The sequence below is a fragment of the Notechis scutatus genome, chromosome 14, assembly GCF_049901735.1.
Source record: "Notechis scutatus isolate UNSWTSFEM ecotype Mainland chromosome 14, rNotScu1.2, whole genome shotgun sequence".
Lineage (NCBI taxonomy): Eukaryota > Metazoa > Chordata > Lepidosauria > Squamata > Elapidae > Notechis > Notechis scutatus.
The window spans coordinates 1,140,725-1,159,406 of NC_142022.1; the positions used below are offsets into that span (position 1 = coordinate 1,140,725).

An 18,682-nucleotide genomic window follows, 5' to 3' on the forward strand; every position below is an offset into this window, starting at 1 on the left:
GGTGGCCAACTGGATGAGCGTGGCTAGCTTGACACCACTCCCCAAACTGCTGGCATGTTTCCTCTTTGCATTGGGTAGACCGGGCTGAAACAATGTGGGTGGACCGGGCTGAAGTGTTTCGGGATGGCCCCTTACATTTTCCAGGACGGTCTCACAGGCCGGATTTGACCACATTGGGGGTTGGATTCAACCTGCAGGCCTTGAATTTGACACCCCTCTGTGCTAAGGCAATGAGGGCAGGAGTCCCGGTCACGAAGGCCTTCCAGTTTGAAAGGGCCCATATTTGATGCACTACCCAACGAGGGCAAAGCTGGCCCTGAAAATCCTACATCCTAAACCACTGACAGCCCCACTAGGTGGACTAGATCAGTGATCAACTCCACCGGAAGGCTAACACCGAGCTTGAGTTTGGCTATAGCAGTGAAATCTTGCAGATCCGATTGGGCTGGACTTTCTCCCCCTTCGTATACTCCAGTGAACCAGGGAGGTGTCCGTCTGAGCCCTTCCCAGTGTTATCTGGATTTATCATCATCATCACCCATTAGAGTGGGAAGGGACCCTGAAGGTCATCTAATCCAACCCCCTGCTTGAGCAGGAGAGTCTACTCTATACCATTTCAGACAAATGGTTGTCGGGTATCTTCTTAAAGTCCTCCAGTGTTGGAGCACCCACAGCTAAAATATGCTTTTGCCCCTCTTGCTTAGGCCTGTGATTCTAAACCAGGGGTGTCAAACGGAAAGCCCCTGGGTTGCTTAGATCTGGCCTGTGGGGCCGCCTTGGAAACAGGGAAAGACCGGCCCGTGGCGCCTCTGCCAGCAAAAACGGAGCCTGGGAGGGCCGTGTGCGTTTTTGCTGGCAGAGGGTTGCAGGAGGCCGTTGCAGCCACCCCCAACACGAGTAGTAACGCCCACCCTGGTCCCCTGAGGTCAAACACAACCGTGATGTGGCCTTCAATGCAGTCGAGCTGGCACCCCTGTTCTTAAACCTTGGCAATATTTGTGTGGACTTCAACTCCCAGAACACCCCAGCCAGCATGCTGGGGAGAAAGCTGGAAAGAAAGAGGAGGAGAGGATAACCAGCTATAAGGTGGATGGACTTGATTACATCCAGCGATGGATGCACTGAAGAATCTGGTCGGGGATAGGTTGCCCTATAGAGAAAGTCTATCTATGGGGTGGCTAAGGGTCCAACTTAAGGCCCCTAACCAATCACAAAGGGCTGGCTCTTGGGGCAATCTCCATCTTCTCTCCTCACATGAGCTCCAAGGACACCATGAGTTGGTGCAATCATTCCTGTGTGTCCATCTCAATTTCTTAGCAGGTTGTCATGTGTTCTTCTGGGATTCCTTTCCCCGAGTCCAACTTCCAGCATTGGGAACCTAGTGGTCTCCCATCCATTCACTAACCAGGCTCCGCTAGAATTTTCTAAATTAGCTCAAATTGGCTGCCACCCAATGAGGCAAACGTTTCCCATGAGTGGTTACTTTCTGGACACAACCGTGAATTATTTTTTTCAACTTTCCTAGTTTAATTGCCAGTCCCGGGATTTCCTGTTGGTCGCCCATCCCAGGATTAACCAGGTCCAGACCACTTTAATATTTTTTTTTTCCAGATCCCTCAGTAACTCTATTAAGCAGGTCCCCAATTTTTGTCCTGCAAAATAAAGTTATTTTGCTGCCTAAAAGAAGGCATAGATAACCAAGTAGCAAGGCAGCATCCAAAGAGATATTTGGGGGGGGGGGGAGGGGGGAGTTTATTCTATTTATTTGTTTATCGAATTTATTTGCTGCCTATCTCGCGTTTCAAGGTGATTCTGAATGGTTGTTAGAAAGTAAGAGCCTGTATTTTTTTAAAAAAAAAGGCAAGCAGCCGCTGCAGCTCTGTCTACCAGCTCGATTTCCAAAGAAATGTTTACAGACCAAGAAGAAGGATTAAGGAAAATACTTTGATCTCTTAGATAGCTGTGATACTTGATAGGACAACATTATGGCAACCTCCTCATAATGAACTGCAAAATTTAACGGCTGGGTCCACATGAATAAATGAAGGAACAAATGATAACGATTCTGCACTAAATTCCTCCTTTGGCAGGAGTCCAAGTAAAAATAAACAGCTCTGAGTCTTCAGCTGATGGGGACAAGTTTATGTCACTCTGCATCATGCACGAAAGCTGTTTTCAGGCATCTCTAGGAACAACAACAGCAACATTCCTTGACTGGAAGTAGCTCTATTTTTCCCACAGCCATTTTTTTGTAGAGAGATCTCTCTCTCTCTCTCTCTCTCTCTCTGCCTTGATGCAAAGGATATACTAGAAATATCCGTACGTCGCTTTGGGGCATCGTATCAGCCTGCCAGCCAGAAAACGCCACTGATTTTGCAAGCTGAAGATGAGCCAACAGGGCAAGGCAGATACACAAAAAGGCAAATGCAATTTTAGTTGCATCAACTGAAGTATAATTTGCAAATCATTGCAGAGGGGGTGGGGGTTGCTTCACATTGGTAAAAAATCCACTTCAGTTTTATGTCCAGTATGGGATATCACATGTTAAGAAGGACTCAAACAAAGTGGAAGAAGTGTAGTGAAGAACAACAAGCATTATCAGAGAACTGCAGTTCGTTGAGTGATTGTTCAAAATTAAATGGCGCTGAAAAAAGTGATTTATGATCATTTTTCGCACTTACGACCACTGCAGCCTCTCCATGGCCACATGGTCAAGATTCACACACTTGGCAACTGACTCATATTTATGACAGTTGCCATGTCCCAGGGTCACGTGATCCCCTTTTGCGACCTTCTGACAAGCGAAGTCAATGGGGAAGCCAGATTCACTTATGTAACAACTGCAGTGATTCACTTAACAAACACGGCAAGGAAAGTCATAAAATGGGGCAAAACTCCCTTTTACAACTGTTTCGCTTAGCAACAGAAATTTGTGGCTCAATCATGGTCGTACGTCAAGGACTATTGGTACTGTATGTTAGGCGAACCCAGAAAATGGGTTAACTCAGTAATCGGTTTAGGCAATGGACTCAGGCCTCCACTATTTTGAATTTCACAAGCTTTCTACTTTAAAAGTTATGGGGGTCTAAAAATACAAAGAAACCCAACAAACTACAGTATGTTGGCTGGAAGCTTGTTCCTTTTGTTTTGAGGATGGATGCAGTCTTTTTTTTTAAAGGGTCTTCAGCAACATTTTGGATGTGTAGGAAATTTTGCTAGCATGCATACACACAAATGAGCAGTTTCTCTGTTTCTTTCCTGTTAAATTACGTTTCAAATTAAGAGTTGCACGAGACGAGTGGCATATAAATTTAAGAAATAAGTAAAAATTTTAGGGTATCTGAGAAAAGAATTTGTACGGTATGCAATTGCTCTGACTGCGCTGCCTTTTTGCTTCACTCGCTGTTGTTCGCGTATCCTCGGCAAACCTCTTATTTCTATGCCAGTTGAAGGTGAACTGTCAATCAAGGCCTGTCACCATTCAGCGATGCTACTCATTTCTGTCTGCGTGGGTGCAAAATGAGTAGTTGTGGCTGCCCAGTTTCTTGATAGCTCCTGCCAAGGAGAGAGGCTCTGTCTGAATAGGAACGAGGCTTGCCTTTGAGACCAGATGCATTTGCCTACAAAGACTATTCATCCAGAACAGACACCCAGGTTGTGCTACGGAGGCTTTCAAGAAGACACTGGGCAGCCATTTGTCTGAAATGTATAGACTCTGCACATAAGGGGGCTGCACCGGATGGCCTCCAGGGTCCCTTCCAACTCTGCTCTGTGTTGTATCCGCTGAGACTCTGCCTTGGTGAACCAGGCCCTGACATTGCCAGATTATCCTGCTAGAGTATCTCTCAACTTCGGCCACTTTAAAATGTCTGGACTTCAACTCCCAGAATTCTGCAGCCAGCAAGCTAAAATTACTTTGAATAGAAGGTTCCAGTAGCAGAGACTTGCAAGCCTTCTCCCTTCCTCTCTTTCCTTTCAAAAGAACGAGGGAAGGTCTTGCTGAGGTGCTTCCTCAAGTGACGTTTCTGCTTTGGACTCGGATTTCTCTTCTCTGACCACTGGCTTGGCTGCGACTCTCCCCCTGTGCTTCAAGGACATTTCTCCTTCCCATTACAAAAGAACAGCACTTCCGTGTTGGTGCAAAGAATAAAAAAGATTCAAAACACAATCAGCAGATAGACTGGATTCGGGGATTCTTGTCCTTAGGTGGATGGCAGCCCCTTGGCTGATCTCCCCCCCCCTCCCAAAACAAAATGAAGCAGGGTTAAGCCTTTGTTAACGGGCCATTAAGGCCTGGGCCAGTCTATTCTACATAACAAAGATCTACCTCCTTCAAGCAGAGCCATAATAGGAATTGCCCAAAGCCCTTTCATGGCATCATCACCCAGCAAGAGTCAACCAAGCCTGGGACTCAAAAGACAACCTACCAAGTTGCCCCTGCATGGCCCCATGGGAGTCTGACAACCAATCAGAGCACAAGCTCAAATTCCAAGCCCAGAGAGGGCATAAAGCCCGGGGACTCTCGGCGTCCCTTCCCTTTTTTTCCTCCCAGGAGCTCCAAGGCATGTGGTCCTGTCCACCACTAAGCCATCTTTCCCAACAGCCTCCATGTTTCCAGCGTCTTTTCCCCCCACTTGGAACCGAACCCAGATGGGCCCAGATTCTTCCAACCCGAGGAAAAGCGGCATATTAGCATTCACAACTTTGTTCTCTTAGCCTGGCCTGCCCTGAAGGGCTGACAGAGACGTCTTTTCTCACCCATCAGCGTCACTCAGATTGGTGGGTAAACAGCCTCCCGGAGGCCTCTTGGCTTCAGCCTTCCCTGCTCAGTTGGGAGATATTAGATTTCTTTTTCAACTACATGCACTACAAATGTTATTGCTTCCCGCTGATAAAACCAAGGTCGTCACCATGTAAACGGGAAAATAAATGCCCAGCCAAAGATGTGAGAAATCAAAACTGGAGGTAAACAAAATCGAAGCATAAATTAGTAGGAAAGGATCAGGAAATGCCACCCTGCCAGATTCAACCCAGATGTAAAATGTGGCTCTCTTGATTTCCAATTTTCATTTTAATATCCCTGCAAATTCCCTGTTTGCATGTAGAGCTACAGACTAGCCTCACCCCTTGGATGTAAGCCGGCATCTCTACAGTGAGGTTCACACAACCTGCGAAATGCAGGTTAACGCAGCACAACTGCTACCTGCAGGAAACACTTATCCAGCTCTGGTAAAAACTAGCAACCCCGTTTGCACAGCATGTTACTATTTGTAGCCTTGCATGGAGGTCAAAGCCAGAAAAATGACCTAATCCGAGAACCTGGGTCAGGGCACATGTGTGAATGCAATCAATGGGTCTTACAGAGGAGCAAGCGTTCATTAGCTAAGGAGGCAGTGACCCAAAATTGGGTGTGAGGGCTCCGTAAGTGTATGACTGTATCCCAGCTACTTTGGAGACGAAAACATATGAAGAATGGTCGCAGGAAATGAACATGGCTAGTCGAGAGAGAAGAAGGACTACTGGGGGACATGAGAGCAGTATTCCAATATTTGAGGGGCTGCCACAAAGAAGATGGGGGTCAAATTATTTTCCAAAGCACCAGAAGACAAGGAAGTTTTTAAAGAGAATTTTTTAAGTTAAGGAATTAACTTATTTCCAATACATCACACTGACTTGGGTTCAAGAAGATGGAGGAGGAAGAGGAGGAGGGGGGGCGGTGGATAGTGAGGGGCTGTAAAGCTCAGTTTCCCAGATGTGTGGACTTCAACTCCCAGAATCCTCAGCGGTGATTATCCTGGCTGGATTTTCCAACCTGTACGAATGTCACCTCCCTCTATTCTCCAGCCAATCTGGCCAAGACAACAACAACTCACTTTGGAGGACACTCTTTCATTTACAGGTAGTCCTCAACTTACAAGGGTTTCTTAGTGACCATTTGAAGTTACAACATCACTGAAAAAAGGGACTTATGACCGTTTTTCACACTTATGACCATCGCAGCATCCCCATAGTCACATGGTTTACATTCGGATGCTTGGCAACTGACTCACATTTGTGGCGGCTGCAATTTCCCAGGGTCACGTGATCCCCTTTTGCGACCTTCTGACAAGCAAAGTCAGTGAGGAAGCCAGATTCACCTCACAACGGTGTTAGTAATTTAACAACTGCAGTGATTCGTTTAACAACTGTGGCGAGAAAAATTGCAAAATGGGGCACAGCTCACTGAACCAATGTCTCATTTAACAACATCAATTTTGGGCTCAGTTGTGATCGTAAGTGGAGGAATACCTGTATTTACAAGGCTGACAATCCAATCCCGGGGGAATCTGGGTGAGGTCCAACAAGAGAATGAAATGTGAGAACAACGCAACAACAACTCACTAACCCAGGGACCTAAGATAGATGTCCTCACTCAACTCCACTTAGGCCAACGTCTTCTTAAATAACACAAATTAGACTTTTGTTTGCAGAAAGTTAACAAACTCCCTGGGGAGCGAATTCTAAAGAGCGGAATTATCCTACACAATACCTCCCCCGAACATCTTAGGAGGAGGAGGGGGATTCTCCAGTGGATCCCTCTAGATAACAGGACCAGAAGGACAGATTAAATTGCCAGATACACCCCAGAGCGGTGCCATTAGTGTTTAATTACCTCATTTAAAAAGCCACCCATGTCACGCTTGCAACTCAGGGCACTTGACTGAAACCACAAAGTCAAACAATCAACATCATTAAAACAAAACCATTAAAATACAGATAAAACAGTTTTTAAAAAAAGTCTAAGAGCAAAATGACAGGAGATTGCATTCTAAGCTTAACCGCTCTTTAACAGGCTCCACACTTCCATGGGGTCCCCAGGCCCGAGGCCATTAGGGGCTTTAAAAGGAGGAATGGGTCTATTATCGACAGCCTATGGTTCCTTGTTTGTTATCAATATTGGTGACATATTTACAAATACATCTTATTGCGAGTATATAATTACTACCTCTTTTACATTTTACAGTATTTACTAATATATTTTCTATTTTTGTTCTATCCAGTCATACCAGCGTTCCCAGCTTCTATAATATTCTGATGTTTCTTTTTCCTTAAGTGCTAAGGTTAATTTATCCATCTCTGCAAGAGGCTGTTATTTTCTGAATGACCATTTCCTCTGTTGGAATGTCTGCTTGTTTCCAACACTGTGCGGAGGTTATTCTGGCTGCAGTAAGAATGTGCAGTATTATATATTTGACTTTTTTTTTAGAAAATTGTCTATTAAATATCTCCAGTAAGAAGAATTCTGGTTTTAATTCAATTTGCTCCGCCGTTATTTCCTCTAACCATTTTTTTATTCTGTGCCAGTATCTTTGGGCTTCAGTGCAGGACCACCACATGTGAAAGAATGTTCCATGTTTCTTTTTACATTTCTAGCAATTCGGATTCATAGATAATAGATAATAGAATTGCTAGTTTTTAATCGTTTTTTTTCTTTTTCTTTTTTTTCTTGTGTTGTGTATGTGTTTGTTTGACATTTTAGTTGTATAATCAATAAAGTTTTTTTTTTGTTTTTTTAAAGGAGGAATTGGTAAGGGGCTGGAGTCGAAGGCACTTGGACCACTGAAAGGTCACTTTAAAACCAGGGTTATTCTACCCCAGAAGGTGGCTCAGAGTCCATTTTGTATCAGTTGCAGTCAGGGCTATCCTAACACATAGGCCTGATGGGCCCCATACTAATCTGTGTATGTTAACCCATCAATGCACCTTGCGTTATATAAATACAGCAACTTATTTATTACATTTTGCTGCATTTTTTAATTAATAGGTAAAGAAAGGTAAAGGTTCCCCTCACATATACGTGCTAGTCGTTTTCATGGGGGCTTCGCACCCAGAGGCTGGCCACTCTTCACTTCCACCTGCGTAACTCTGAGAGCGCCAAGATGCTTCTGGGTCAGCAGCAGCTGTCCGAAAGGCTCCCCCGCTTTGGCCCCGTGGCAACTGTAGTCATTAGCTCATCAACTTGAGGCTTCAGAACAATTAATGCCCGTTTCCATTCCCAGGGGAATTGGCACACCCGTATCCCAGTGCGCAGTTGGCATAGCAACAAGCCAAGAATGTGCATGTCCTTTTACTGCAAGGGGAGAGGTAAGGATTGTGCAAAGCATGAAAGCAAAATCAGTATATCGAACTGAAGTGGGATTCTTTCTTTGGGTGGGAAAGTCCTCCCTCCTCTGACAGCACCCGGGAAAATCCCAAGTTTGGTTTTTCCTTGCCTTCTCAGCACGCTTTCTCTTACACACACACACACACACACACACACACACACACACACACACACACACACACACACACAATTCCCAGTAAGTAAACATTGCAGAATCTAACTCAAGTTTACATCATTCAAACGTCTTCCTCTGGGTGCCAGGGAAGAGTAAGCAGAACGTCATGGACCGCAGTGGGATTCCTTCCCGCTAGACCACTGGGGCTGAACCAGGCAAAGGATGTGGCACTTGAGCGATTAAACTGTCCTTAATGGAACTGAAAGGCTCCGTTCGAAGATTCTAGTCCTCATGGATGCAATGCTCAGCAGCCCGTTAAAACGGTGGGCAGCCCTTTTAAAAGGAGCAGGGTGTGGTTAGGAGAGGACTGAGGGATGGTGTGTTTACCTTTCCTCCAGGTATGTCTAAGAAAAGCAACCCAAAGGCAAGCAAATTTATTCCAACTGGAAGAAGAAGCCGCTTAGACCAGAATATGCAATCAGATACTTAGAATACGGTCTAACATACACTTAAAGGAATTGGTTCTGATTAGTCTAGAGAAAAGAAGGACTAGGGGTGACAGGATAGCAGTTTCCCAATATTTGAGAGGTTGCCGCAAAGAGGAGGGGGTCAACTTATTTTCCAAAGCACCAGAAAACATGACAAGAAACAAGGATGGAAACTAATCCAGGAGAGAAGCAACCTGGAATTAAAGAGAAATTTCTTGACTGTGAAAGCAATTAACCAGTGGAACTGCTTGCCACCAGAAGTTCTGGGTGCTCCATCACTGGAGGTTTTTAAGAAGAGACTGGGCATCCACCTGTCTGAAGTGGTATAGGGTCTCCTGCCTGAGCAGGGGGTTGGACTAGAAGACCTCCAAGGTCCCTTCCAGCTCTATTCTGATTGATTGAATACACTGGATTTGCTGTTGTGAGCCTCTTGCCCCAACAATCTGGGTCCTCATTTTACTGGCCTCTGAAGGATGGAAGGCTGAGTTAACCTGGAGTGGTGAGAATCGAACTGTCGAACAAAACCCTCACCTGACCTGAGCTCCCCATCCCAAGATCCATCCCAAGATCCTCATCTGATGTGACCCACACCTGACCCATCACAAGGCCTCTTACTTGACGCATCACACACCCGATCCATCCACAAGAGCTTCAGCTGACCTGACCCTCACCTGAGGTGACCCACACCTGACCCCTCCCAAGATCCATCACAACATGACCCACACCTGACCCACCCACAAGACCTTCAGCTGACCTGACCCTCACCTGATGTGGCCCTCCCATCACAAGACCTACTGAACACATGAAGTAGAAGAACACCAACACTGACATCCCCTAAATTCCGCTGAAGATGTTACCTAGCCTGGTAATGAAACATTCAGAAACCAGCCCACAAGCTCAGAGAAGGAACCCCTCCCAATCCGAACAACAGGGAGCCCCAAGTTCTGCACATTGTATAGAGTTTAGTTTAGTTTATTGTCATTGCACCTCGTACAACGAAATTAAATACCATCTTCAGTGTACATTATGACTATGAAAATAAAACAAAACACACACATCCTTCACACTCCATACAATTAAATAGAAAACCCCTGATATTGCATTCATATTGCACTATACAGCAGAATTCAACAGAGTTACTGCCCTGGGATAGAAGCTGTTTTTCAGCCTATTTGTCCTTTTTTTTATTATTGTCCTGTACCATCTGCCAGGTGGTAATAGTTCAAAAAATGGGTGCCCAGGATGAGATGGATCTTTGAGGAAGTTTTGAACTTTCTTAAGGCAACGGGAGCTATAAAGCTCTTCCAAAGAGGGGAGAGGGCAACCCATGATCTTCTGGGCCATGACATTCACCCTCTGGAGTGCTTTCCTACCTGCCCCAGTGCAATTGGCAAACCCTACAGAGGTGCAGTGAGTTAAGATACTCTCTCTGGTGCAGCGGTAGAAGGTCACCAGCAGTTTTTCATCCGGTTGTTGTTTCCTGAGAAGCCTCAGGTAGTATAATCTCTGCTGGGGCCTTTTGACCAGGGCTGCAATGTGAGCACCCCAGGTCAGGTCCTCTTTTAGGGTGACACCCAGAAACTTAAAACTGGCCACTTGCTCCCCTCGGTCTCCATTGATAAGCAAGGGCTGGAGGTCTGATCTCTTCCTTCTATATAGTCCACTATCAGCTCCTAGGTCTTATTGGTGTTGAGGACCAAGTTATGGTCTCCACACCACGAAAGGTCCATATTCCAGGCCTCCATGGCAGGACTGGGTCAAAATACTACCCCAGTGTTTCTCAGTCGTGGCAGCTTCAAGATTGAAGCCTGGCTGGCTGGAGGATTCTGGAGTTGAGGTCCCCCCCATCTTAAGGTCACCAAGGTTGAGAAACATTGCACTACCCTGTAGTTTTCAGCGACACAAAGCTGGCGTGATTCCTGGCTTTTGTTTCTGAAATTCAGGGCTATGCTGTCTAGATATTAAATTGATTTGTTGTTGTTTTTTTTGCTGTATTCCTGCTGAGTATTTATTCTTATTTATTTTATCGCGATATTGACATTTTTTAAAATTGCGCTCACTGGCTCAGAATCGCTCGGCCAAGATGGCGGCCAGGTAGATCGAATCAAATCCACGAAACGATCAAATGACAAACGATCTGGCTTCAGAGGACGGTCAGCTAGGTCCAGTGCTTGTTTTTGAATGACACAAACTGAAACTGGATTTCAACTTAAATTTAAGTAGGTTGATGGTGTTGCCTTCCATTCTTTCCTAAAACATTTGGTGATGGTGGGGGAAATGGGTAAAATTAATCCCAAGGTGAAATATGTCTTTCCTACCCTCACACTGGTACAGAAATAGACCACACATAGCTACAACAAAGGAGTCATAACAAAATGATAGGCTGGTTTTCGCATTTTATGTCCTTGTCCACTGACCTACTGATACACACACACACACACACACACACACACACACACGCACCCCATTGCATGCACTGCTTGCTGTTCCCAATCCAGATCAATCACAGCCTTCAGTATATTAATGGCATCTTATTTGTACTGAATGCCTCATTAATGCTAACATTCCCTGGGCGTCTCTCTGCCACCCTCCCCGGATGGAGAGTATTAATTGCTTGCTTTGTAATTAAATATTAAGGCTGCGATATTTCACGCTCTGCACAGCTGGCAGGGAAAGGGGACCTGCGCACAGTGTGAGTGTCACATGCAGGGTATTACTTCAGATTGCGAGAGCCTCTCAGGAGCCCCGGCTCAAGGCTACGGAGCAAGCGTGGGTCAGTCTTGGGCCAGGATTCACACAACTACAGGAGGTCCTCGACTTAAGCAGTTCAGCCCAAAATTTATGTTGCTTAAACGAGACAGTTCTTAAAGTGAGTTCCCCCCCCACTTTACGACCTTTCCTGCCACAGTTGTTAAGTGAACCACTGCAATTGTTCCAGTTAGGAGCAGGGTTGTGGAGTGAACCGGGCTTCCCCGTTGGCTTTGCTGGTCAGAAGGTCGCAAAAGGGGATCATGTGACCCTGGAATGCTGCGACTGTCATAAATGCGAACCAGTTGCCAACTTGGATCATGTGACCAGCGGGAATGCTGCGCCGATCGTAAGTGTGAAAAACGGTCCTAAGTCACTTTTTTTCAGTGCTGCTGTAACTTTGAACGGTCACTAAATGAACTGTTGTAAGTCAGGGCTAAAGGCTCAGGAGAGAGAGGAAGCAAGAGGTGGTTCTCAGGAAGAAGCAAGGAGGAAGCGGCCCAGTCTGAGTTAAGACAGTCCTTGACTTACGACCACAATTGGAATCAGAATTTCCATCGTTAAACATAGTTGGTCGTTAAAAGAGTTGCGCCAGATTTTACGACCTTCTTTATCATGGTTATTAAGAGTTGTTAAGCGAATCATGAGGTTGTTAAGCAAATTTGGATTCCCCTGTTGTTGGAAGCTGGCTTGGAAAGCCGCAAATGGCGATCACGTGACTCCAGATGCTGCAACAAACACAATCCAGGTGCCAAGCTCCCACACTTCGATCATGTGACCGTGGGAATGCTGTGCCGTTTATAAGTGTGAGGACTGCAAGTGTAAGTCACTTTGTTCAGTGCACCTGTCACTTGTTGCTAAATGAATGGTTATAAGTCAGGGTCTGCCTGTATCTGTATTTGACCGCTGAACTGATTGCACTTGAGAGCTGCATGCGTAGAACCAAAAATGGACTAAACACCTAGGTGTAGATTACTACATTTAGAGTCCTGCATCCAGTTCTGGTCACCGCGCTATAAAAAAAGATGTTGAGACTCTAGAAAGAGTGCAGAGAAGAGCAACCAGGATGATGAGGGGACTGGAGGCTAAAATATATGAAGAACGGTTGCATTGGCTATGTCTAGTCTAGAGAAAAGAAAGATTATGGGATAACATGATAGCAGCCTTCCAGTATTTGAGGGGCTGCCACAGGGAGGAGGAAGGGGGTCAAGCTATTTTCTAAAGCCCCCGAAGGCCAGACAAGGAATAATGGATGGAAACTGAACAAGGAGAGATTCAACCTAGAAACAAGGAGAAATTTTCTGACTGTGAGAACAATCAACCCATGGAACAGAAGTTGCCTTCAGAAGTTGTGGGAGCTTCATCCCTGGAGGCTTTCAAGAAGAGACTGGACTGCCATCTATCAGAAATGGTGTGGGGTCTCCTGCTTGGGTGGGGGGTTGGACTAGATGACCTACAAGGTCCCTTCCAACTCTGTTAATCTGTATCTGAGTTTCCCCAAAACTGCGAAACACCAAACCAAGGACGGCTTCCACCAAGATTAGCTTTATGTTTTACCTTGTCAACGGTGCTGGGTGAAAACAGTCTGAGGGATGATTCATACACACATTAAACCCTCTTCTGAAACCTCATTAACCAAGATTTAAAATATGCAGTAGATTAAAAAAAATGTAATACAAAGGAGAGCAACCTGGGTAGCACCCTCTTTAGACACCACCTTAGACAAACCAGCAGGAAAACAAGACTCTAGTCCTCATGGTTCCAATTAAGAGTGCATTCTACTATAACCACAGGGTGCAGACTTAGCCGTCTACCTGCTACTCTCCACAATGTCACAGAGGGTTTCCCCCCCCACCTTCGTCCTACCTGAAACTTGGAATCCGAGGCATTATAACCAGCCTCTGATTCATCCTTCCAGAGAAGAGAGAATAGGAAAGAAGATTGACTTAAATATTTCAAAAGCATTGTCGCGAGCACCTTTTGCTATCTCAATCCTGGGAAAAACCAGAATTTCAGAACACCTAAAGGAAGAGGTATAAACATCAGAGCAATGTGTTTTTTTTTATCTTGTCAACTTTAAGACCTGTGGACTTCAACTTGTGGATTTCAACTTGTCAACTTGTAATAGGTCCCAGAATTCCCCAGCTGGCATGTGTGGATTTCAACTTTAACATGCTGGCTGGGGAATTCTGGGAGCCGAGTCCATACATCTTCAAGTTGACACGGGTTGAAAAACACTGAAGGGGAGCCTTGAGTTTTTCCTCCATTTCAGCATCAGCTCCCCCCACTTCCTCCCAAGTAGAATTTACTGACGCTGCAACTTCGCAACATTTGCATTCACACATGTTTAGCCTGATGACTGAATTAAAGTCATTTTCTGCAACGCAGAATCCACTGCATCGTAACAAACCAAATGCAACGGGATGGATGCACACAACTAAACAAGATGACAACCAACAGAAGCTCATTCTCCATCAACTTGCTTAAGCAGCTGGTGGGAATTCAGCCACCTTTATCATGCCTCTAGTCCACGGCCCCCAAAGCCTCCAGGCCAGTGGTGGGATTAAAATTTTTTTACTACCGGTTCTGTGGGCGTGGCTTGGTTGGTGTGGTGTGGCTTGGTGGGAGTGGCAGGGGAAAGATACTACAAAATCCCCCTTCCCTCCCCACCCCACTAACCTGCTTTCCAGCTCCGTTCTCCTGTGCAGAGCAACAAAAGAAGACCCAGCTGATCCGCTGGGACTCAATGGGAGGCAGAGAAGAGATGGGGTTGGCGGGGCCAGTCAGAGGCGGTATTTCGAACTACTAAAAATTTCCGCTACCGATTCTCCATAACTGCTCAGAACCTGCTGAATGCCACCTCTGCTCCAGGCTCACTGGAAACCCCAATTCAAAAGGAGGTATGGAGGTGGAGACTCCACCAAAAGTTAAGCAAAGCCGGACTTTGCCCCTCAATCCTTGGATGGGAGACCACCTGCAAATCCCAAAGCTGGAGCCTGGAGTGAGAAAACTCTACAAGATGATACAAACAAGCTACCAACCCTATAATGGATGCTTCCCTGAGCAAAAATCAGAAGAGATAAAGAAAGAGAGAAGTCTTCTGGAATGTTCTGTTCCACCCCTTTTCCAGGGGCAAAACACCTGCTATCTTCTGGCTCACCTCCAGTTTAAACACTGACAAGGATCTGTCAATCTGCAAAGCCTGCCTGCCCTGTAGCAATGTTTCCCAACCTGGGCCATTTTAAGGCCTGTGGACTTCAGCTCCCAGAATTCCCCAGCCAGGTCTTAAAATGGCCCAGGTTGGGAAACATTGCTCTATAGCCACTCGTTGCTATTCTCCCAGCGTTGTCTTGCACTGGAATAACAGAGTTGGAAGAGACCTTGGAGGTCTTCTAGTCCAACCCCCTGCTCAAGCAGGATTGACTCAGATTTACCGAGATGCAAGGCACAGGGTTGTAAAGGAATGCCAGCAACTAAGTTCGTTTTCAGTTTATTTCTCCCCATGGATGAAAACATTTGGACTTGCTTTTGGCTAGGAGGCTGGTCTCTTCGCTGATAATGGGGAAGCTGCCACCGCACAGCTGAACCTTTGTCATACTAGAGGAGAAGGAGGGAAAAGGGACGTATACACTGACCTTTCGATGCCTGGGGAGTCTCACTGGCTGTTCTCTCTGCCCCCCCTTCTGAGTACACGAAGGACCCTACTGGAGAAGCAGAACAGACCATTAGCGGGGACAGACTGGACACAGGGCCCAATCCAGACACACAGCCCTGGGCTCTCCAGATCATCCACAGCATAGTTTACAGGTAGTGCTTGACTTACGGCGACTGATTCCATATTCTATTCCTGTTCTGTTCTGTTCTATTATTATTTCTTCATTTTTCTGTTCTGTTCTGTTCCATTCGATTCCATTTCATTCCATTATTATTCCATTCCATTTCATTCCATTATTATTCTATTCTATTCCATTGCATTATTATTCTATTCTATTCCATTATTATTCTATTCTATTCTATTCCATTCCATTATTATTCTATTCCTATTCTATTCCATTATTATTCTATTCTATTCCATTCCATTATTATTCTATTCCATTATTATTCTGTTCTATTCCATTCCATTATTATTCTATTCTTATTCTATTCCGTTATTATTCTATTCTATTCTATTCTATTCTATTCTATTCTATTCTATTCTATTCTATTCTATTCTATTCTATTCTATTCTATTCTATTCCATTCCATTCCATTCCATTATTATTCTATTCCATTATTATTCTATTCTATTCCATTCCATTCCATTCCATTCCATTATTATTCTATTCTATTCCATTCCATTATTATTCTATTCTTATTCTATTCCGTTATTATTCTATTCTATTCTATTCTATTCTATTCTATTCTATTCTATTCCATTCCATTCTTATTCTATTCCATTCTTATTCTATTCTATTCCATTCCATTATTATTCTATTCCCTTATTGTTCTGTTCTATTCCTATTCCTATTCCTATTCCTATTCCTATTCCTATTCTATTCTATTCTATTTTATTCTTTCTCCATTATTTTATTCTATTATTATTTCTTCTCTATTCTATTCTATTCTGTTTTGTTCTATTCTATTTCATATATTGTGTATGAACAGAATGAAAGATATTATCACATAAAAACTGGAGGCACATACGTTTCCAACAGAGGGATGTAGACAGGTTATAATTTCTAAAACATCAATATGGCAACCATGGTGATACAATCAAAGTCCTGATTTTAACAACTATGTAGAACTGATAACACCACTGTGGCCATTTCATTTCTTTTCTTTTATCGTGCCGTGCATATACCCCTCCTCTACCAGCTCTTCATATTATAGGCAGTCCTCAACTTACTGTAAGGCATCCAGAAAGTATCCATGATATCAATCACTCCAAGACATATCCTCTCCAATTGATTTACTTAGGAACAGATCTGGTACGTCTAAGGCAATTTCCCAAAGTGAAAGTATTTTCAGGCGTTACACAAAATCCACCTTCTCTCCTCCCACTTCTACACTTCATAAACCACGAGAACCAATTAACTCCAACTGGAATTTCTTAGTACGACATACAGAATAGCCTTGAACTTTTCAACTCCTCCACTCCCCTTGAATTATGTGGCAGCTGAATTTCAAAGCTGACACAACAGTTCATTTAATGACCGTTCAAAGCTACAAGGGCACGGGAAAAAGTGATTTATGACCGTATTTCACACTACCATTGCCACATCCCCACGGTCATGTGATGAAAATTCAGGCGCTTGGCAACTGACTCATACTTACGACGGTGGCAGCATCCCAGGGTTAGGTGATCCCCTTTTGCGACTTTCTGACAAGCAATGGGGAAGCCAGATTCGCTTAACAACCGGGTCACTGACTTAACAAGTGCCATGATTCACTTACACAAAGTGAATCGTAAAATGGGGCAAAGCTCACTTAACAACTGTCTTGCTTAGCAACATAAATTTTAGTTTAGTTTAGTTTATTGTCATTGCACCTCGTACAATGAAATCAAACACCATCTTCAGTGCACATCATGACCATGAAAATAAACACAAACACACAACCTTCACCCTCCACACATTGAACCGAAAACCCCCAACACCGCACCAACCCTGCACTATACAGCAGAATTCAGCAGAGCTCCTGCCCTGGGATAGAAGCTGTTTTTCAGCCTACTTGTGCTTGTTTTTAATATTCCGTACCGTCTGCCAGGTGGTAATAGTTCAAAAAAAGGGTTTTTTGAGATCAATTGTGGCTGTAAGTTGAAGACTATACCTGTATTCACCTGTTCCTAGAAGTCACAGAGAGTTCTCTCTTTATTCACTTTGAAAACCCTACACCAGCAGAATATAAAACAAGGCTGAGGTGTGAAGAGGGGCCCTAAAACAATGATTTCCCTGGGGGTGGGGAGTTTGCCCAGGCCCTATCACTTTTCACACCAGTCTGGCTGCTGGCATCAGAATGAAACCAAATTCAGCAAACACCACAGCTGAAAGGAAGGTGGGCTCCTGAACGCTGCATGTAAACAGCAGCTGTTAGTGTGTGTGTGTGTGTTTATTTTAAAAAAAGAATAACGTTTATACTGAAAGAACTTGTGCTGAAACATCTATCAAAGAAACACATAAGTGGAAGAAGAAAAGCCGCCTGATTTGCATTTTTAAAATATCTTGGGAAATGTACATTTTAGCAGTTATGCAAATGAGGGGAAGAGAAACACTCCATCACTAAACAGTCCAGGTTGCTGTGAAGATAAACTGTTATAAAATTTACTTTTTTCATCTATGGGGGGGGGGGGGAATCCTTTTTGATCACCATCCTGTTTTACTAAAGCCAGCAACAAAGCGGTCATGATCCATTTACCCTTTTGATCAAGTCGATTTCCTACCACGTCAGGGTTTTGTTTTTGTTTTTTGTTCCTCCCCTGGCACCTATGCAGGTTCAAAATGCTTCCTTTGTATTGATTTCTTTGCAAAAAAAATAATTTTATCCTTTGGCAAACCTTGGGATTCCCCTTGGGAATCTCTCCTCCTGAATAGGGGAGGTGCCATTTTAGGGGGTATATCTCTGGCATTTCTCGGCATAGGGAGAAATACCAGAGAATACAAAACCTTTAATAAGCAAAGCCAAAGTACTACAGTATTGTACAGCTAACCTTCAATTTACAATAGTTTGTTTAGTGATGTTTCAAAGTTACAGTGGCCCTGAAAAAAGGGACTTAGGACCAGTTCCCACACTTATGGCCTTTGCAGCATCCCCAGGGTCACATGATTTACATTCAGATGCTTGACCACTGACTCACATTTATGACAGTCGCAGAGTGCCAGGGTCATGTGATAACTTTTTACAAACTTCTGACAAGCAAAGTCAATTTGGGGAAACCAGATTCACTTCACAATCCTGTTACTAATTTAACAACTGCAGTGATTCACTTAACAAACGTGGCAAGAAAAGTTGTACAATGGGGCAAGACTTACTTAACAAATGTCTCACTTAGAAACATAAAGGTTGGGCTCAATTGTGGTCGTAAGGTCAAGGACTACCTGTATAGGATCCCTGCACTGGGTGGACGGGGGTTAGACTAGATGATCTCCAAGGTTTTTCTCCAACCTGACATTCTATACTTAGATAAAATTACCCTTACTAGAAGATTTTTTT

The 18,682-nt window shown here is 44.3% G+C and overlaps 1 protein-coding gene across 1 annotated transcript in view; it reads right to left on the reverse strand.

Moving 5' to 3' along the window:
• Positions 1-18,682, reverse strand: part of NRXN2 (neurexin 2) — a 385,627-nt gene that overhangs the window by 268,290 nt on the left and 98,655 nt on the right. Inside the window, 1 exon segment of the mRNA XM_087943407.1 lies at positions 15,130-15,198. Coding sequence (XP_087799533.1) covers positions 15,130-15,198 — 69 coding nt within the window.